General features: G+C 40.0%; 1 protein-coding gene and 1 long non-coding RNA gene across 2 annotated transcripts in view; one reads left to right on the top strand and one right to left on the bottom strand.

The window, feature by feature from the left end:
* PRKG1 (protein kinase cGMP-dependent 1) overlaps nt 1–16,035 on the bottom strand; it is a 1,291,606-nt gene extending 1,275,571 nt beyond the window's left edge. Inside the window, exon 1 of the mRNA XM_001162783.7 lies at nt 15,770–16,035. Coding sequence (XP_001162783.1) covers nt 15,770–16,035 — 266 coding nt within the window. The remainder of the gene's footprint in view (nt 1–15,769) is intronic.
* LOC134807168 (uncharacterized) lies at nt 15,185–17,550 on the top strand. Its single transcript, XR_010146890.1, has 2 exons — nt 15,185–15,822; nt 15,961–17,550. It is a non-coding gene; the product is annotated as an uncharacterized LOC134807168 (long non-coding RNA).
* Nucleotides 17,551–20,279: the final 2,729 nt, after the last annotated feature.

The raw sequence follows: 20,279 nt of genomic DNA, 5'->3' as shown, positions 1-20,279 counted from the left end.
CATGAGGTCAGGAGTTCAAGACCAGCCTGACCAAGATGGTGAAACCCACCCCCCCCCCCACCCCGCCCCCCGCCATCTCTACTAAAAATACAAAAATTAGCCAGGTGTGGTGGTGGGCACCTGTAATCCCAGCTACTCCAGAGGCGGAGGCAGGAGAATCGCTTGAACCAGGGTGGCAGAAGTTGCAGTGAGCTGAGATCGCACCACTGCACTCCAGCCTGGGTGACAAAACAAGACGCCATCTCAAAAAAAAAAAAAAAAAATCTCAGGCCCTTCCCCAGACCTACTGAATCAGAACCTGCATTGAAGGAGATTCCCCAGATGATTTATATGTAAACTAGAGTTTGAGAAGCCCTTGGTTTATTCAGCTCAGAGAGTAGATAGCTGCAGAGGTGGTCCTAGCACAGCTAAATATGTCACTATATGAAAGTTTCTAATATTTCCTTCTAGAGTAATAAGTTTATATTGTAATGGGGTGGTGGGGATGGGGCGTGAAATGCGTGGAAAGAAAACTGAGACAACACCATGGATGGAAAAGAAAGAAAGGAAAATAAGTCCTAAATATGACCTATGTCAGAGTACCATCTGTGATTCAGGAAATTACTCCGAAAATAGGGTCAGAGCTATTTCAATGAGCAAAATTAGATCCAAGTATAGAGTTAGAAATATGGGAAGAATACACATGGGCCCATTCCTGTCACAGGGTTAAAAGTTCTTATATATTTGGTGAATGAAGTCAGAATCAATAAATGATAACAATGAGAGCTAACATTTATTGAATGACTACATTCTATAAGGCAATAAACTAAATCTATTACATGCATGAGCTCATTTAATCCTCTCAACAACCTTGAGAGGTTTTTAATAATTGAAGAGGCTGTGGCTTTGTGTGTATTTTTGCATGATAACGTCAGGTTAGTACGGACACAAAGTGTCTTTGGATCTCCAAAATAGTTCATATGTCTTCCCACATATTAGCTGATTGACTGATAGATCCAACTGCCTTGGGAGAAATAAAATCTGAAATAGTATTAGTCCACATGAAAAAGCTCAAATACAGTAAAACCAGTCTCTAAGCTGCAAACAGGCACTGGGGCTACACAAAGGCTTAACACTGACATGGGGAGATGGGCACATACAGAGAAAGTTCAGTGGAAGCACACCTCCCCCTCCAGCCTTCAGAGTTTGAAACTGAGGTCAACTGCATTGTTAGAATATCTACAAACAGCCCCTAACCCATGTCTCTACATCTGCAACTCCACCAGATATGAAAAGTTATGCCCTCATTATTCCTGAGAACTGAACAACGAATAGACAATGAGAGGAGGGGAGAGAAAGGCTTTTGTGAAATAAGGCACCCAGCCTGGAAAAATATGCACAACTGTCAATGATCCCTGCCCACTCAGACATTCTAGCACTCTGAGCAGCTCTTCCAGCAATTCCAGTGTCTTTCCCTGAGCCTGAAATAGCTGGTCCACTCAGGGTTCCTGCCTTATGGACAATTCATCACAGTGTATCGTTTAAACTCAGGGCCTTCAAAAGCGGCTCCACTAAGAAATTCATTCTAGAGTTGGTTGGGGTGTTAACCTGAGTGACAACACATTTTGTGATCTGCGAGACCAGATCATAAAAAGACACTTTATGTTATTAATATGGTAATAATACCTAAACCATCTCATTTCCTTTTGTCCTATTGTTCGAATTTACAAATGTCCAGCTTACCATGTCACTGGAATATCAGTCTTTCTGAACTTCTTGATATTTGCTTGATTTGTCATTTTTATTTTGTCCATCAAAGGAGACGAACAAAGATATCTTCTAAAATCCTTTCAAAGCAAGAGGCACTATAAACTTACTACCAAAGCTAAATTTTTCAAAAGCTCTAAAACTTTTAAACCTTCCATTGTTACAAATTTGATAGCACTTTTATGTAGCACTTTACATACTCATCATCTTTCAATATTCCACAGACACACATGGAATTTCCGCTGTATACAAAACCTTATAGGGACAAACTATCGTTGTCCCCATTTAATAGATGTGGAAACTAAAGTTCAGAAAGACAAAGTAATTTGTCTAGAATCACACAGCCAGCATGTCAAGGAGGAACCAGAATTCAACATCAAGTCTGTGACTCCTGGGATCATTTTATTTTATTTTTTTTAAATTATCACAACCTACCCTGTTACTCCTGCACAAGAGTAGGCTGAAATTTCTAAGGTTATCCTTCCTCCTCCCCCAAAATGATTTTACCTTTTGGCTCCAATCACACGATTGAATACCCTTAATATGATTGAATTCTGATCCAAATAAATGTTTGCAAAGATATCGTTCAGTAAATCCAGTCCAATATCACTACAATGACCAAGAAAAAATTAACGAAATGAAATCTCTACCGAGGTTGCCATCCTATAAAAGGAAATCTCCACTGAGTGGTTCCAATACCATATATGTCCAAATCTCCCTACTAGCCTTTTGAAAAAAAAGTAGCTGAGAGACTTGGAATTTGTTATTTTCCCAAGTGGGAGCTAGAATATCAAAAATTTATTTTGATGAAAAGAAAAACAAATCATTATGATTCTTAGAGAAGGACTTGTGGTTATTTTATTTAAGAGCAATAGATACAGTTTTATCCTTATTTTCCTTATTTTCAAAATTACACTGTAGCAATTAATTTTTTTTTCAGCTTAAACACACACACAGGCACACACCCACAAACATCAAACCAAGTGCACAATATGGACTTTATAAACCTGAAAAGTAAAAGGGCATGTAAACATCATTTCGAAAAGAGCATTCTCATGAATGTAACTCAAGTATAAAAAAAGAGAACCTTCCACGTTTCCACTAAGTTTGCACATTTGATTTTTTTTAATTCTGTCTGTCTTTAATGTAGAAAGTTAATTTTGTTTATGCCGCCAGCCCACAGTTTTTTGTTTTGTTTTGTTTTGTTCTGATTTTGAGACAGAGTTTCTCTCTTGTTGCCCAGGCTGGAGTGCAATGGCACAATCTTGGCTCACTGTAACCTCCACCTCCCAGGTTCAAGCACTTCTCCTGCCTCAGCCTCTCCAATAGCTAGGATTACAGGCACCACCACGTCCGGATAACTTTGTATTTTTAGTAGAGACGGGGTTTCTCCATGTTGGTGAAGCTGGTCTCGAACTCCCAGCCTCAGGTGATCTGCCCACTTTGGCCTCCCAAAGTGCTGGTGTTATAGGCATAAGCCACCGTGCCCGGCCAGTATACATTTTTTAATAGAAAAGTTTATAGATCATTTATCTCATATAGGAAGTGTATGTATAATCACATAAACTAAAAAAGTCAAATATTAATAGTTTTTTTGACCTAGGACTCTCACTGTTTGGAATTAATCCTATAAATAAATAAATACATAAATAACATATGAGAAAATGTGTACAATATCAGTTGCAGCATTGAATGCTTGCAAAAAACAAGCCAAAATATCAGTATCAATAAGCTGAGGTACATGAATACTATGGAATTACTATTCCATAGCTATTAGAAAGACCAATATGGACTGATCTGGAAAGAAGCCTAGGTACTATTATTAAGCAAAAAGAGCAGGTTACTGAGGAGTGTTATGGAATTATTTTATTTCGGGTGAAAAAATAAAACCCTCCAAATAAGCAGGTGAGTTCTCTCTCTACATATAAAGATTTACGGAAACATACAGAAAGTTTAACATTGGGTATCTGCTGGAAGACAAGTCGAAAGATTGGGAGGAGAAAATAAAATGTATATGTCTTTATTATCTGACAACCAGCACACATTGTTTTTGCAATTAAAACAATCAAGGAAGCAGACATAGGCTAAGAAGAGATTAAAGTCAGCAAGTCTGAGATTTAGTGTATGCTCATAAGTATCACAAAAGCATGTCCAGACTTTTAACATGGCAAATGGGTATTTGGTACCACAAAACAGAAACTTTTTCTTCTTTTTCTAATTGCTCTAATATCAAGAAGCCCAGAGATTCCACAGCCTGTCTCCTTTTGTGTGGACAGCTCTCGTGATGCCCTGGAGTCAGATGGTGAGGCTGGGTAACCGGGGGATTTCAATGTAACATGCTTCAAACCCTGCTGCTATACTTCAGGAATTTGTCTTGGCCTAGATAACAAACTAGAAAGATCAGAGAAAATAAAATATATTACTGTCTATTGCTTGCTTCACCATGTCTAATGGAGGCTAGGTGTTTTGTTGTTGTTGTTGTTGTTGTTGTTGTTGTTGTTGTTGTTGTTGTTACACGAGAAAGCATACCCAACATTCAATCTACCCTTGGTTCTCTCTGGCAGTCATAGACGGTGTAACATTGTTTTTTTCCTAACCTAGGAAACATATTGACTACTGTCCCAGAGAGCATTTCTATATATTGATAACCTCAAATAAATATATCACAGAATTTCAAAACACTTTTTATAAAAGCATCTTATTGTCAAACGGGGCATGAAAATGTGAACTGTTCTAAATTCTCGAGTTCCCTTCTTGCCTGTTTATCTAAGTATGATCTAACACAGTATCTGAGGAAAAAGACCAATTAAAGAGGCCAAGGAATAGCATTAATCCAAAACTGACTTGTTTTGACCCAGAGTACAACTTCCTTTGACCACTGACCCTTGATTGCTGGGACAGACCAAAATAAGTACATTTCTCCTCAGCGTTAAATCACAAATGATGCCAGTAGCAAGACTGCTTCACATCCAGGCCCCTGGGAGGTTTCACACGAAAGGGGTCACAGACTGAATGAAATAGCCTTTTACAGGAAGGCTGAATGGCACTCTCTGAGGGAATATTGATCCAAAAATGTACAGCCCATTAGATCCAACCCACAATGTAACCCTGGGTGGTATAAGCCAGACTACTCTTTACCCTAAAATTTTTGAGAGGCAGTTTATATTCAGAGTATCTCATAAAACACTTTGCTATTCTCTTAAAAATATTTAGATACATGTAAATAAATAATCATATTAACTTGATTATTAAAATATTTTTATAATGGGAATCTCAGATTACAATAGGCCACATTAAGATTTAATTAATTACATTCTAGAATCACAGAATTATCAAGGAGATCAAGCAACCTATTATGAGTTTCATCTAATAACTGATCTAATTTTTTCCTATAATAATTTTCTTTTAATTTGTTATGGGGGTAGAAGGGAGTGAATAGGAAGCCATTCCTTTAGTCTCCTCACACATACTTTTTTTTTTTACTACTATTAATTTTCCATTATTTCTCTGTTTTCTCCTCTCAGCCAAATATAAGTCCAGAGGTTTCCTCATAGGGGTTTTAGGAATTTCCCTCAGTCAATGTTCAAAGAACTCTCCATGCAAACTGTACTCTTTGTTTCTCTATTCCTTAAGACAAACATCGAGAAGAAAATTTAACTTTTTAAATATATTCCCCAAAACCACTACTAACTGGAAAAAATGTAAGACCATATGTACTTGATAATATACTTTTCAAACTTATAAATCCTGATATTGAGAAAGTTATATATTTGACAATATATTTTAAAATTCAACTAAAAGCCGTTTCAAACTCCTAGTGGAGCCCACAATTGTTAAATATTATACTTCTGCTGCCATCTTGTGGTAATTGTTGAAATCTATGTCTCCCCCTCTATCTTCTCCCCACCGTACCACCTCTTTTTTATTGTTTTTCCTACATTTAGGAGGGTACTTCTATTCAAACCTTAAGGATTCCCTTTCTTAAGCCATAGGGGAGATGATCTGAACAATGCTCTAGAAAGAAAAGTGGATGTTTGCAAATTCCTCATCCTGTATGTAATATACTCCTTTTCTCCTTATATTTTTCTCATTTAACAAAGCCATTCCTTTTAACAATATAATTTAATACAAAAAAACCATAGTTTTAATTTGGAATAATCTAACTTTTTTTCTACAAGGAAAGGGAACAGATTAAGGGAAAATAAATGTGTATCCTATCAAAGATTTTTCCCTTCCAAACTTTTTCCAAATTGTTTCTTTACAAAGAAAGGGGTGGGGGGAAGCACCATGTATTTCTGCTATAAAATACCACATGATGGAATGGCTCTTCACAGCCACAGGCATCTACTGTCAGGAATCAAGAAGGAGCCTGGAGGAGGAAATGAGAGGCCTCGCTGTGGAGACAGTACGGGAAGTGAGAGCTCCCCAGGGAACCCAGACTGGATGGAAGTGGGTGCCCCAGCATCCTTTATTATTTCTAGGCTGGCCTGTTCAGCCATGGACCTCACTGTCTCATGGCAAGAGAGTTTATAAATCTGAAGGAGGATGAGAGCCAAATGTTTTTCTGATGATGTATTAACGTGAGCAATTTTTAACCAGAATGACTTATCCTCAAAGCAAGAATATATTTCATGAAAACCACCATCTCCATCTAACTCTACGTCCCCACAGCAATTCCCATGAGGAAGTTGACAAACAGCATGCAAGGAGTCATTCAAACACAGATACAGAGAGAACTCGGCCAGAATTCTTCAAACAGGGCAGTGGGGAGCAAAAACACAAACAGGAGAACAATCCATTTCATTCCTTGTTGAAAATGACTTTAAAACAATCTTTCCCAAACCTTTCTTGTGTACCCTTATTGACATTACGCACAATCTGTATTTTTACACCTCATTCTTAAAAAAAAAATCTATGAACTCTTAATACTTAGGCTTAGCCTCAGCAACATAGCTACACAGCATGGATTTGATGTGATTGTTGTATGTTTTATCCCAACACTTATTAAAATATCTATAACTATAAAATAAATTCACTTGTCTACCACATAAAAGCATCCCTGGTGCCACCAATTATATAAACATCACACTTTGGGAACCATTGTTATGAAATTCAGGTGCTGGCTAAGTAGAATCTAGTGAATCTTACATTTACTTATAAATAATTAGCGTTAAGTGACACAGAGTCAAGATTCTGATTTTCAGAACCATAGCTCAGATCAGAGGCTCTCAAACATTTTTTTCTGCAGTGATTCACAAGATAGATGACATTCCCATGTGCAACATACTCTTGTGAAAAGACAAGACTGTCTGTGGATTATGTGCAATTTCCTGCCATGTATTTGTAATCTTCCCAGTCAAGAAAGCCAACTGGAATGCAAGAAAATGGCTATCCCTCGGGAGGTGCCTGTGAGTGCACGCAATCTTATTTTTTAAGAAACAATTATTCACGAATTTTGATTTTTAAGCCATTATTTACTCATTTCTACCTTACAACTAATCAAATACACACCATTGTCATGGCACCACAGTTAAACCTGCCAGAGTAAAGCACAGGATATTGGATTGAGTATTTTGGAGTGACATTTTTCTCTGAGAGGAGACCAAATGGAGTGTGAACTGGTTTTATTCTTGGGAAGGCTTCAGGATTTTTAAAATTTGTTTTTTAATACGTTCTAGATAGTGCTCCTCTTACCTCTTCTCTGAAAAGTAGCATGTGGGAAGAGAAATGTATGGTAAGCTGAGGTTTTTACTTGGCTGGAATTTTTACTGTAAACAGACCTGGTTTCTACCCAAGGGTTTACAACCTGAGATACAAAATAATTTTCTATTTGGAAAATTTTTAGCATATGTAGCCAAGTCCCTTGGTGACCGTGTGATACATGAAATTAGTATTATCTGCACTATGGGGGCAATGAGAAGCATCAAGAAAAATATTAACATTTACCCAAAGGCTTATAGATTTGCTTATTAGACAATAACAGTATCATATAGTTGAATAAATAGACCCACAAATATTTGCAAGAGGCAAACATACAATTATTTTTAGAACCCTATAAGGTTTTTGCCAGTACTTTTCCAGCATTTGAGGTCAGAGTACTCAAATAAAGACACATCTGAGAATTTAAAACACATTTTAAAGTACTCTCTAAATTGGACTAAAAAGGAAGGAGAGTCTGAATTAGGAATAAGTCCGAGAGGATAATTGAAGAAGTGTAGTTGCAATATACCTATTACAAATAAAACAGTCAAACTAAATCCTAACAAGCTGATTACAGTAGTCATCTTCCTGGATTTGCCTTAATAAATAAACACTCAGATGAAATCAGCACAGTCATGTTATCATCTTGCACATGAAAGTGCTATCAGTGGGTTCAAATACATAACAAAATCAATCCAAATCAAATCCTTGAATAACAAATTAACTGCTTAGGACTAATTTCCAAGAATATATAAAATCAATATGCACTAGAAAAAGGTTGAAGATGCGGCTAGCACACTGGACAGGAAAAATTACAAACAGTGTTTTAAAACTTTTGAGTCAATATAAACTTAATATTGATTGAATTTAAAACTACATAATTTTCTAAGGTAGTATGGGTTTCTATCATATTCATATGTAAGAAACAATTTTAAAATGTTTAAAATAAAATCAACATAGTATACCCCAAAGTTGGTGATCCATCAATAATGTTTAGTGAGCAGTGCAGAGAAAGTTACGCATTTTTAAAACGAACTCTGTTATTTAAGAACAGCAATAAATAAAACAGGGAGATTAGTTTCTACTACCAGTCATTATATAATAAAACAAATCTATTTAAAAGACATACATTTTCTGGATATATCCATTTTGCAGGGTGCAAATATTTTAAAGCTTTGTTTTGTTGTTGTTGTTATTTTGTTTTTTGAGATGGAGTCTCTGTCATTTTGTCGCCTAGGCTGGAGTGCAGGGGCACGATCTTGGCTCACTGCAACCTCTGCCTCCCAGGTTCAAGCGATTCTCCTGCCTCAGTCTCCCAAGCAGCTGGGACTACAGGCATGTGCCACCACGCCTGGCTAATTTTTGTATTTTTAGTAGAGACGGTGTTTCACCATTTTGGCCAGGCTGGCCTCGAACTCCTGACCTAAAGTGATCTGCCCACCTTGGCCTCCCAAAGTGCTGGGATTACAGGCATGAGCCACTGTGCCCAGCCTAAAGCATGTATTTTCAACATGAACGATTAATAAATAATTATTTCTGAAACCTTAGAAAATTTAAATTATATAATATCTGAGACATCTGAGAACATGAAAGATTTTAAGAGATTAGAGTAATAGTTTGAGTAAGAAATCTGCTCCATATTTGCTGTCATATGACTTGTGCAAATAAAACAGATCTAACAGGAGTGACAGATGTTAAGCCAGAAGAAACACAAGGACCCGAAAGAGGGACACACAACACAGGCAGATCCAGGAGCATGGAAAAGGAGAAGAAAAATCAACACTGGGTAAAAGAAGGACGAAATACTTCAACAAGGAGTGGCAAACACTGAATCCAGTACCTTTTTCTGGGGTAAGCACTGGGCTATGTGACTAATATGAAGCACAAGCATTTTACAAACTATAAGATGCTGTGATCTACTTATAATAACAGACCTAAGAAGTAAACCCTCCTTTCCATAGGAAACTGATTTGGATCAACCTAGAGGGTTTTCACAGTAATAATTATTATAAGAAATGCACATTTGTAAATTTAATAAAGTGGTGACAGTTTGACACATATGTGTATGTGTTCATATATACACACATATGTATGCACATATTTTTCTTTTCCCTTAAATTATTTTTTTTTTACTTCCTCTTTTCTCTTCAGGGACCCAAAAGCACAGCACACCAATGACTCTAGACTCAAGGTCAGTATTCCTTTCTGACAATTCCCAAACTTCTGAGCTTTCATTTTTGTGAAACAGGATATGCTATCCCTGGTTTATCTCAGAGCTCACAGTAACTTCCAAGAGCTACAAGAAACCTAGATAACAAGGGTCCTGAACTCTGATAAGCAGATTCTCAATGGCAAATGAAAATAATTATTCATACCCTGAGCAACTATGAAATCACCTGAAAATCTTATCAAAAGAAAGGGTTTTAACGCACTCTCAGCATCTCTTACATGCTATGGTGAGAGGGCACTAGGAAACAGGCCCGTAGTCAGGAAAGAGGAAAAAGATACGACATCTTTTGTTTTTTCAGGTCTGTTAGAAATAGTTTCATGAGGGTCAAATTTCCAGTGAATACATGATTAAATGTAAACTTTCAACCTGTGCATATATTGGTAATTCAAATGGAACAAGAACTCCTGGTGTATTAGAAATACATTTGGAAAATGCACAAGACTCTGGAACTTGAACTAACCCCAAAGCAAAACCAATGTGTCTTAAATAACAAGTTAAACAGATAAGTTGAAGACCTCAATTCACCAACTCTGGTACCGATGCAAAATAAAAAAACAAACAACCCAAATTTTCTTTCAGGTCTTATTTCTGAGATCCTTTAAAGGACACTTCCACGAGGATTTGCTCAGTTTTCTCATCACTAAAATCAAGACACTACCACCTCCTGTACAGCCTTGACTGAAAGCATGTATGAAGTGCTTATGCTCAAGCCCTGTCCTCTTCAAATCACATCTGGCAAGATACAAGGATGTTTACAAGCCGTGCTGCCTAAAAATTTTCCTTTCCCTTCCTCAGCCTTCCTCCCCTTAAAATCTTGTCAGAAATATTACTCAGCTGAGTAAATTAAATAAATATCCTCTCCCAAAAGCTCCTGTTAGCACATCACCACGTTCATCAGAAAGAGGTAACAGGTTAATATCTTGGCATATTATCAGCCAGTAATCAATCCATGTTGATGGTGGGAAAGGTAGGGATGAAGGGATTAGCATGAATGACACAAGTGACAAATAGCAAAGGGTATTCAAAGGAGGCAACCAAGGTCATTTTCACATCCTTCATAACTGTATTATCATATGCCCTGCCTGTAACACAGCACTGAGCTAGAGAAGTTGGATGAGGAAGGAAGAAGATGAAGGACTGGTAAATGGCAATCCCAAGAGCAGGGCTAACTGAGGAAATTCCAGCCTGGCACAGCAGATCCAATGGACATGTGCTAGATACAAAGATTCACTGGTCACTTTTTCATGAGGTTAGCCTATCACTGGCTCTAAGACTTTTAACTCCCATTCTAATTTAGGGAAGGTTCATTTCTTCCTATTTAGAAGGATTCCCCACTTACTAAACTAGAACCAGTCCTATTCCAAGTTCATATAGTATAGTGGTTGAGTACTTGGGCTCTAAACTCTTCGAGATTTAGGTTTGAAACTTTATGGCATTTCCTAGTAGTGACACCTTAGACAGGTGACTTAAATTTCTTCAAGCCTCAGATTCCTCGCCTGAAAAGTGGGGACGTCTTTTAGGGCTGCTGTGAGAAAATGATGAGCTAGTGCAGGTAAATAGCTCAGCACAGCTCTAAGATTGCTAAGATTAGCTATCTCTATTATTGCTTTCATTGCTATTTTACAGCATTGTGTATTTTCCACATGATCAGTTAATAAATAATTGACTCTGGACCCAGAATTCAGCTAAGACCTACTCACTTCATTGACCTTGCTTATATAAGAAGTAGGCCAAACTCCTTGATTTCGTCCTAAGGTCAAATCAAATGTGAATTGGATCAGAGAGACAAAAGGTAATGAGTTTTCTGGGGCATCCATCCCAAGGCATCCATGCCCCAGTGAAAGGAAGTTCCAGTTCCAAATGATCAATTTACATTATCAAGAATCAAGCGATTCATGACAAGAATAATTCAAATGTGTCTGGAATACGTCTATTTTTATTCCTGTAACAGATTAATATTGATTCTAGCCTTTCCTTAAACTCATTAAAAAATTGTGTGTGGTTCCTGAGCATACACTGGCTAACTAGGCAGCCAAAATAAGGAGTTTGGGTGTATGCAAAAAGAGTAAGGGAAAGGATTAAGGATAATAGGTAATTCTTGATGTGGAGTATATTCATTAAGAAAATCAAGAGTTCACAGAGATCTATGTAAAACACTTGGAGTTCTTTGGCAGAAAAACAGTATTTAAAATATAAATGTAAAATATCATCAGCATCATCCAAAACAGCTTGCAGCTTTCAAAGATAATCACTTGATCCCTACTGGCCATTTCTTAAGGGGTCTAAAAATGAGTACCGCAGTAAGTCGGATATGTTCTTTTTAAACATGATCATCGTATTGTACACTTGATACTTATGCTGAGAGCTCAGATCTTCCTTTCCTAGTATAATTTTCATCTAAGCATTCCTTAGATACTTAGATCATTCTTAATGGAGATTGTGCATTATACCCTCTGTGGACACATAGAAATCTGGCTAATTGGACTGACTAGATTACACTCGTTAATGAATTCCATTTCCTTCGTCTACGATACATGCTTAAGATATTTTTGTCACCTATTACGTAAATTTTTAAGATTGTAATCATTCATTGAAGCAGTGTTTATAGGCAAAAGTTTTTCATCACTCTTTTCAATAAATAAAATTCCTACAGAGTCATCCTTCAGTATCCATGGGCGATTGGTTCCAGGACCTCCGAGGATACCAAAATCCACAGATACTCAAGTCCTTTATATAAAATGGTGTAGTATTTGCATAAAACCTACACACATCCTTTCATACACTTTAACTCATCTCTAGATTACTTATAACACCTAATGCAATATAAATTATATGTAAATAGTTGTTATACTGTATTGTTTAGAAGAAAAGGCTATACATGTTTAGTCCAGGCACAATCATTCTTTTTTTTTTTTTTCCTGAATATTTTTGATCCTCAGTTGGTTGAATCCATAGATGTGGAACCCATGGATAGAAGGGGCCGACTGCACTTTCAGGCTACATTTCTGTTCTTGTTGGTATAAAAACTGGGTATTTTGATAAAGTTTGAAATGAATCTGTAGCATGAATAGTTATCATTCAAATGCTACAGAAATCATAACTGAACACAAGCTTTGCAATAACGCATTCTGTTTCAGCCCCAGCATGCCCTTCAGAATGGCACAGCCTTTTACAAAAAACAGGTGAGGTGTACTCGGGAGGCTGAGGCAGGAGAATGGCGTGAACCCGGGAGGCGAAGCTTGCAGTGAGCCGGAGATCGCACCACTCCACTCCAGCCTGGGCGACGGAGCGAGACGCCGCCTCAAAAAAAAAAAAAAAAAAAAAAAAAAAAAAAAAATACAGGTGAGGTGATGGAATATCTACTTGTCAAATCCTTATCTGAACATTTTTAAACAATTTTTATTTTAAAAGTATCTTGTTTCATATTAAATGTTGTATCCCAGAAATCCTTTAATAAATTATTTCCTTTCTTGGACAAAATAAGATATCTAGCCAAGGACAATTTAGTACTGTCTCTTTAAGTGCCAAGAAGAGTACATAATTCTAATGTTTACTATCCCCATATATTATACCTGTCAAAAATTTTTAAACTCTAATGAGTCAGCTTGCTGAAAATAAACTCCACACTTCTATTTGAGAGTATGAAACTAAACGCTGAGTGGGAAAAAGTTTACCCTCACTCCCAGTGTAAATCAGCACAGAGAGGAAGTAGAAAAGTACTCCAGCTATTTGCTATAGACACAAATATGCACTGACGGCTACTGCGCATGATCCACTCACGATGAATGTTCCTACCCCTAACATGAAAATGTTGGGAAAGGGAGGGGAAGAGAGAAGGACAGAAGAAGGATGATGTGTGCATACCCAAGATTAGCCATTTCCTCCCAGTACATACAAACAACAACAACAACAACAAAACACCTCCTTTCATTCTTAGAGATTTCTTGCCTCTTTGAGAGCAAATCCTGAATGACAGTGGACTCTGGGAAGGAGGGCTTTTCTCCTGTCCCCTCCATACCCTGGTGAAATCTCCTCCCTGCTGCAAAGCGGTGCTGTTACTGTTCGAGGGGCATAGCCCAGACACAGAAATCTGAAATTTCAAAAATGCGATAAAGCCCTAGCCCGGCAGCCCTGGGAGGCGAGCAGCTGCCGGGTGACCGCTGATGAAGTGGCTTCTTAAGGAGGTGGGCAGATTGATTCCAGCTGCTGAGCGCAGGGCAGGGCAGCCGCTCGGAATGCACAGCCCGGCTGAGACAAGACTCAGCAGCAGCTTCCCAGGCAAGGGCAAGGCCAAATATTAGGTCTGTTTGCAGTCCTGAGAAAAGGAAGGAAAATGCCACTGTTCCATCCAACAGGACTTTCAAGGCAAGATGGGCCCAAAGGTGCCATGTACACAGTGTTAATTCGTAAGTGGAATGTCACTATGTCACTCAGGAAATCTGAAAACTGTCTTCTGAGATGGCTGTTCAGAAGGTCCCACAATTCCTTAAGAGGAGTCCTTTCTGCCTGATTCCTGTTTTTCTCCCCACTCTGGCTCCCAGCTCCTGGTCTTCTTCTAATAACTCTGAACCGCTGCTCAGCCTCCCTGGCTCCCCATCCCATATAATCAATACACAAGAGGGACTCCAGAGGCAGACACGGAGGAGGTGCAGTGGGCCAGTGGCAGACACTAAGCGCCCTGGAGCTGACCTGGATGGGGACAGTGGAAAGGACATGCTCTTCAGAAGAGCTTGCCTCAAAAGTGAGAGAGCTAAACGGAGAGAGGGGGACTAGTTTAGGAGTCCCCTGAGGGCCCCAAACTCAGACAGCAAATGATCTAAGAAGAGGGAAAGATTAAGAGAGGTAGGCGGGCATGAAGGCACGCCTAATGGAATATTCAATATCCTGAGAAATGCACTTTCGGCCCTGCACTTCCAGGGACTAAAAGCCAGTAATGGGCTTTGGAGTCTGCACTTCCTCTCCCTAATGTCCAGAGGCGCTTTAATGCTGCAGCCAATCGATCAGCCTTCTCCGGTGAAGGCGACGAGTGGAGTGCAAAAGCTTCCTACTTGTGGCCAAAATCCACCCAACCTCCTCTGCACACCCCAAAGGAGTGACACACAACTTTGAACTGGCAGGATTTGTCTCTTAAAGTGCCGGAGAGAAGGAAAGGAAGGAGCCCAGAGGCGTCCAGAGAAACAGCCTACCCTCACCCCTCCGCCTTCTTCATCCCAACTTTTCCAGGGAGGGACTCAGGGGAAAACAAAAAGGGAGGGCGCACTATCCACCTTGGGACAGGGCTGACGAGCAGCCTCAAATCTGCTTCAGGTGCAAGGTCACTGAGCGGACTCCAAGCCTAGAGCAGCCTAAGGTGTTGCACTTCTGGAAGAGGCACAATCAGAGCAAAGAAACGTCCAGAAGGTGGGGTTTCTTTGCAATGTCTTGCTGACATCACAGCTGCCTTGAAAGTGACCCTGTGAATAAACCTCTCCCCGCCTCGCCCCCATGCTCCAGGCTGGATCCCTGCCCTAGAGACAAGCCCCTGTCCCGCCTCTCCCCGTCCCCGCGTCCGCCAGCAGAGCTCGGGTTCTGGGCAAGTTCAGTCCCTAAGTTGAGCCCAACCCTGTCCAGCCTCCAGTCGCCCCTCCCTAGGAGGCTCGGACAGCCCCACTGAGCATGTCCAGTGGCCTGAGTCCGGGGGGTCGCCGCTGGGAAGCTCTCCAGGCCCCTGGATGGGCAGGGTTGGGTCCCTGCGTGGACGCTCCCAGCGGGGCGTACGAATGACAGCCGCGCGACTGCAGCCAGGTGTGGAGGGCACAAGTTAGCCCGCGCGAGTAAACTTTCCGCGGTCCTCCTCCCCACCCCCACGCCACAGGGGCGCGTCTCCCCGTGGAGCTCGCCTTTCCCAGCCCGGCGGAGACAAGCACAGCACGTGATGGGCAGAAATAAAAATAAACACTTCCCATTCCCGGGCCGCGGGGCCACCCCCACTCCGCGCGCCGCAGCGAGCAGGGGGCGCCCTGGGCCGACCCGCCCCCGCCGCCGCGGCCAGAGCCCCCAGCCTCTGCGCCGCGGGCCGGGACGAGCGCCCGGGCCCACGGCCTCCGCGCCTACCTTTCGGACTTGGTGAACTTCCGGAATGCCTGTCGGAGGTCGTGGAAGGACCTGTACGTCTGCGGCTCGGCCGAGATGCCCTGCGCCCGGGTGGTCCGGGGGCCGATGTGGGTCGAGGGCACTGGGAGCACCGACTGGCATTTGTGGAGTTTCCTCTTCAGCTCCTGAATTTCTTCCTCCTTCTCTGACAGCCGCTTCTCCAGCTCTTTGATCCTCTCCTCCTTGAGCATGAGAATCTTGGCAAAGTCTTCCTCTAGCTCGCTCATTTTTTCACTGAGCCCCTCCGCGAAACTTTTTCTCGGGCGGCGGCGGCGGCGGCGGCGGCTGGGACGGCAGCGGCTGGGACGGCAGCGGCTGGGACGGCAGCCGGCAGCGGAGAGCGCGGGTGAGCGAGTGAATGGGCGCTAAGTACTCGAGCGCGGCGGAGTGCGCCCCTAATGCGGCGCGGGGAGCCTCCTGCTTCGATCCGCTTCTGCTGAATGGACTAAAAGCACCGAGGGGAGGATGAGAAGTCTAAAAGCGAGGGAGAGGAGAGGCAGAGTGCTAATCTCCAGCCTCTCCGGGGAGTAGGTGATTATCTTTCATTGAGAAACCAATTAGAGCTGCCCTTCCTCCCCTGAGACCCCCTCCCCCGTCCCCCTCTCCTAGTCACTCCGTGAGAATACGCGCGCGCCACCCCACCGACAGCCGAGTTGCTAGCAGAGGGCTGGATCAGAGAGCCTGGTCCCACTCCATCACACAAAACTCACTCTTCCACGCTATATGGTACCAAGGGAAGGGGGTGGGGTGGGGGGGGGAGCTTTATGCCACTTGATCCTTGAAATAGCAACAATTACCATGTGATCTGGCGGATGACGCAGCGCTTGTAACTGGATCCTAAAGAGTGTGAGTGTGTGTGTATGTGTGTGACATTTCGTAAATATTAAACTGCCTTTAGACAGTAACCTGCACAAATTCATCTTGGTCTTTGACTTTTACTTCTTTTCTATTTTTGATGCCTGGATGGATTCAGAAAGGAAGGCGTGTGTGTGTGTGTGTGCGTGTGTGTGTGTTAGTTACTTTGAAGTCTCATGGTTCTGACCCTAGTAAGAATGACAGGGCAATACCAGTTCCAAGGTTTTTCAGCGTAAAGCCTTACTGGACAGAGTGAACTAAAATTGTTGGTGGGGAAGTTGGATGAACATAGGGTAATGAGCCAAATGATTACGGAAAAGAGAAAGGCCATGTGTTAATTGTAAACTTTTTGTGTCTGGCTTTTTTTCCATCTACTACCCTTCAGTCTTGTATACAGACCATCCAAATTATATCACAATCTCTTCCTCAATGGCTCAGAAGTGGTGGCCACCAGTGCTAAGCTGGGTCACACTACCAGTTCCAGTTTGGGGGAGAAATTGCATCTTTAATTATCTGTGTTTTGGTCTTACCTGTGCATCCACCATCTACCCTATGCTAAAAGGATTATTCTGCACAGTAGAATAATCGCGTATTCACGGATTCTTACAATTTCCTTTTTTATATCTACGTATCACAGAGAGCATTTACATAAGTCACTATTTGAGAGTTTGATTTGATAGGGAATGAGAAGTATTTCTTCTGATAATAGTCAACACATTGGTAATTTTTTTAAGGAAAAAAATAGTTGCAACTAAGATACCAGGAGATTCTTTCCTAAATTGTAACTTTTCTTAAAAAAGAAAAATCAATGTATAATTACTGGCTACTTACAAAAAAAAATTATTCTACCTTTTCTGAAACAACTAAATAAAGGAAAAACAGGTGTATATTTTATTCTGGAGATTTATTATTTACTATTCTACTTATCTGATTATTGTACATTAAAAATGTTTTAAACCACATCTGAATTTCTTAATTGCACCAGATGCTAAAGTCTGGCTGTGTCTACTGATGTTTGAGAAAGGGTTCTTAGTGTTGTTGACAGTTGCTATTCTGTTGCTTCTGTCTATGAACTTAATCTGCTATTATCATTTTACACACACTAAAATAATTGACATTTAAAAATAATACATTAGAAAAAACCTTTGATCACATTCAAAAATCTAGGCATAGCTTTAACTTTATTTACAGAAGAAAAAAATAGTTTTAAAATGACTCTAAAAAGGTTTTTTCCAAGTCTTACACTATCTTAAATGAAGATATTCAAATGTTTCTTCTGCTTATTAAAAAATAAACCTTTAAACTTAGATTTCACGCATGCACCTCAAAACCCAAAATTCATCCCCATCTTCCAAAATAAAACTATTTTTGAATAGCTCAGTTTTAATTTAAATAATGTTGATTGCTAGTGACGTTAAATCTTGTCCATTGGCTTAAGAAGTATTTAATTTAGACCACAAGGAAAGCTTGAGAAAAGACATGCTGGTAGAAGAATAAACACTGAATTATTAAAAAACATGTCATAGTATATTACAGCTGAAAGAACTTTGAAGATGATCTAACCCAACAACCTCATATTACAAAGGAGGAAAATTAGATCTTGAGAGGGAAAGTCCAAGATCACTTCAAGGGCAGAAGTTTGAGTCCAGGACGCCTAATACTCACGAAGCATGCTTTCCATCCCATGCTGCTCCTAGCCTAGATCCAGAAAATTTAGAAACTCTATGATTCTGATGATCCAGTGTTGAAAGATGTGACCTTACTTTCTGTTTCTTACTTCTAAATCTGTAGCAGTAATATGTCAAAGCAGAGAATTAATGAAATCTTAGATTTTGTTTTTTTTCTTAAAGGAGAAGGTCGCCATCTAGTGCCCTTGGAGAAATTTGCTAAATAAAAATCTTAATCACAACCAAGTTGGGGTTATGTCCTTAAATACCTGTACTGGTGTTTTCATTTCATATTTGTGAGAAATGAAGAAAACAACCAGAATTTTGTGTCAGACTAAAAATCTTTTTTTTTTACATTTAATATCTTTTAGCCTGGATGATGACAATGATGATTGTCAACATTTATTATTTAATACGTGCCAGCACAGGGCTAAGCCCTTTATGTAGTTGATTTTAATCCCCACACTCACTCTGTAAGATAGGCACTATTACTCATTTCTGTTTTATAGATGGAGAAACTGATGCTTGGCCAGACTAGATAATTTGCCCGTAGTCACATTGTCCAGATTTGACCCAGGCTGTCTTAATACCCTATGCAGCGCTGCTTCTACTCAAAATGCATTAAAATATTCACTTCTCTGTGAGCCCGGTGACAAGCAAAACTAAAATATCTTTCTTGCTGGAGACACAGTAAGTGTAAAATCACATATAAACCCAGAAAAATTCATAAGATTCTGATGTCTAACAATCAATTTCCTTACCGAAGTTGTTTTCCTAGTGATATTTTGGGATATATTATATATTTCATATATAATTTCAATTTTTAAGCATTTTTGCTTTCAAAAATTATGATTGTGTTTTGCCTCCCTTTCTCTCTTCTGTCTAATAAGGAGCACTTTCTAGAAAGGCTGAAAGTGTGTAAGATGTAAGCAGCAATTCCGGGATTCCTGTACTTTAATCCAGGACAGCGTCACAGGGGCCATTGGGAGGACAGGTCTATAAAAAACTTAAAAACAATAATAAAAGTGACGAAAAGTCAATCTGCTTTTTATTGTCTCTATTTACTAGAAGTTACAAGTATCAGTAATAAAATATTCCTCCTCCTCCCAAAAATATTCTCTTGGTCTAAGTACAAAGGATTACTGTGTTTACTGTTGAGCAGGTGGACCACTCTCATCACCCCACCCCTTGGAATAATACTGACCTTGGTGCATATTGTACACATTCAGACCAAAGAAAATTATCATGTGCAGTTGGTTAGAGTGAGGTTCACATGGATGGCAGCAGCCCATAAAAGAGGCTTGGGGAAATGAAAATAGAGACAGGGATCTGAGCTTGTGAAACAGGTAAGGATTCACAAAATTCAAACCATATCTTTATTCCCAAATACTTGCTGTGGTTGTAAAAAATGGCAATACCTGTGAAAAACTGGAAACAATACATTTTGCACCAACAGATGCAATTGGTGAACTAAAGAGGACTGAATTTAGAACCAAAAGATTGATATTCACATCTCAGTTCTATCACTTCTTGAGCTGTGTGCCCTTAGGCAATTTCCTTAACTTCTCTGAGATCCACTTTCATCATTTGTAAAAGGAGAAGTTACCTATGGTCCTTTTTACCTTGCTACCTTCAATGGTTCTATGGAACTCCACTTTCCCTGTGACTCACATTCTGAAATTATCAGTCTGTTCTTATAGACAGCATCCATCCAATAACTTCAGCTATGTTTAAAACTTTGAGAGAAGAAAGAGTTAAGATGGAGTCTGGTTGGTCCTACAAAAATTACAGTGTACTTTTTGATTAATAGAAGATTATTTTCCATTAATTCTACATCATACTGGATGTGGCTTTAACATTGTCACCTGAACCAGCCATGTTGTTTTGATCATAAAGAGTGGTCGCACCTTGAGTAAGATGAAATCTTGAAGTCCTGAAACACACCCACA

Source organism: Pan troglodytes, chromosome 8 (genome assembly GCF_028858775.2).
Source record: "Pan troglodytes isolate AG18354 chromosome 8, NHGRI_mPanTro3-v2.0_pri, whole genome shotgun sequence".
NCBI lineage: Eukaryota > Metazoa > Chordata > Mammalia > Primates > Hominidae > Pan > Pan troglodytes.
Note: the sequence above shows the minus strand (reverse complement) of the source record. Positions and strands in the feature narration are given on the sequence as shown.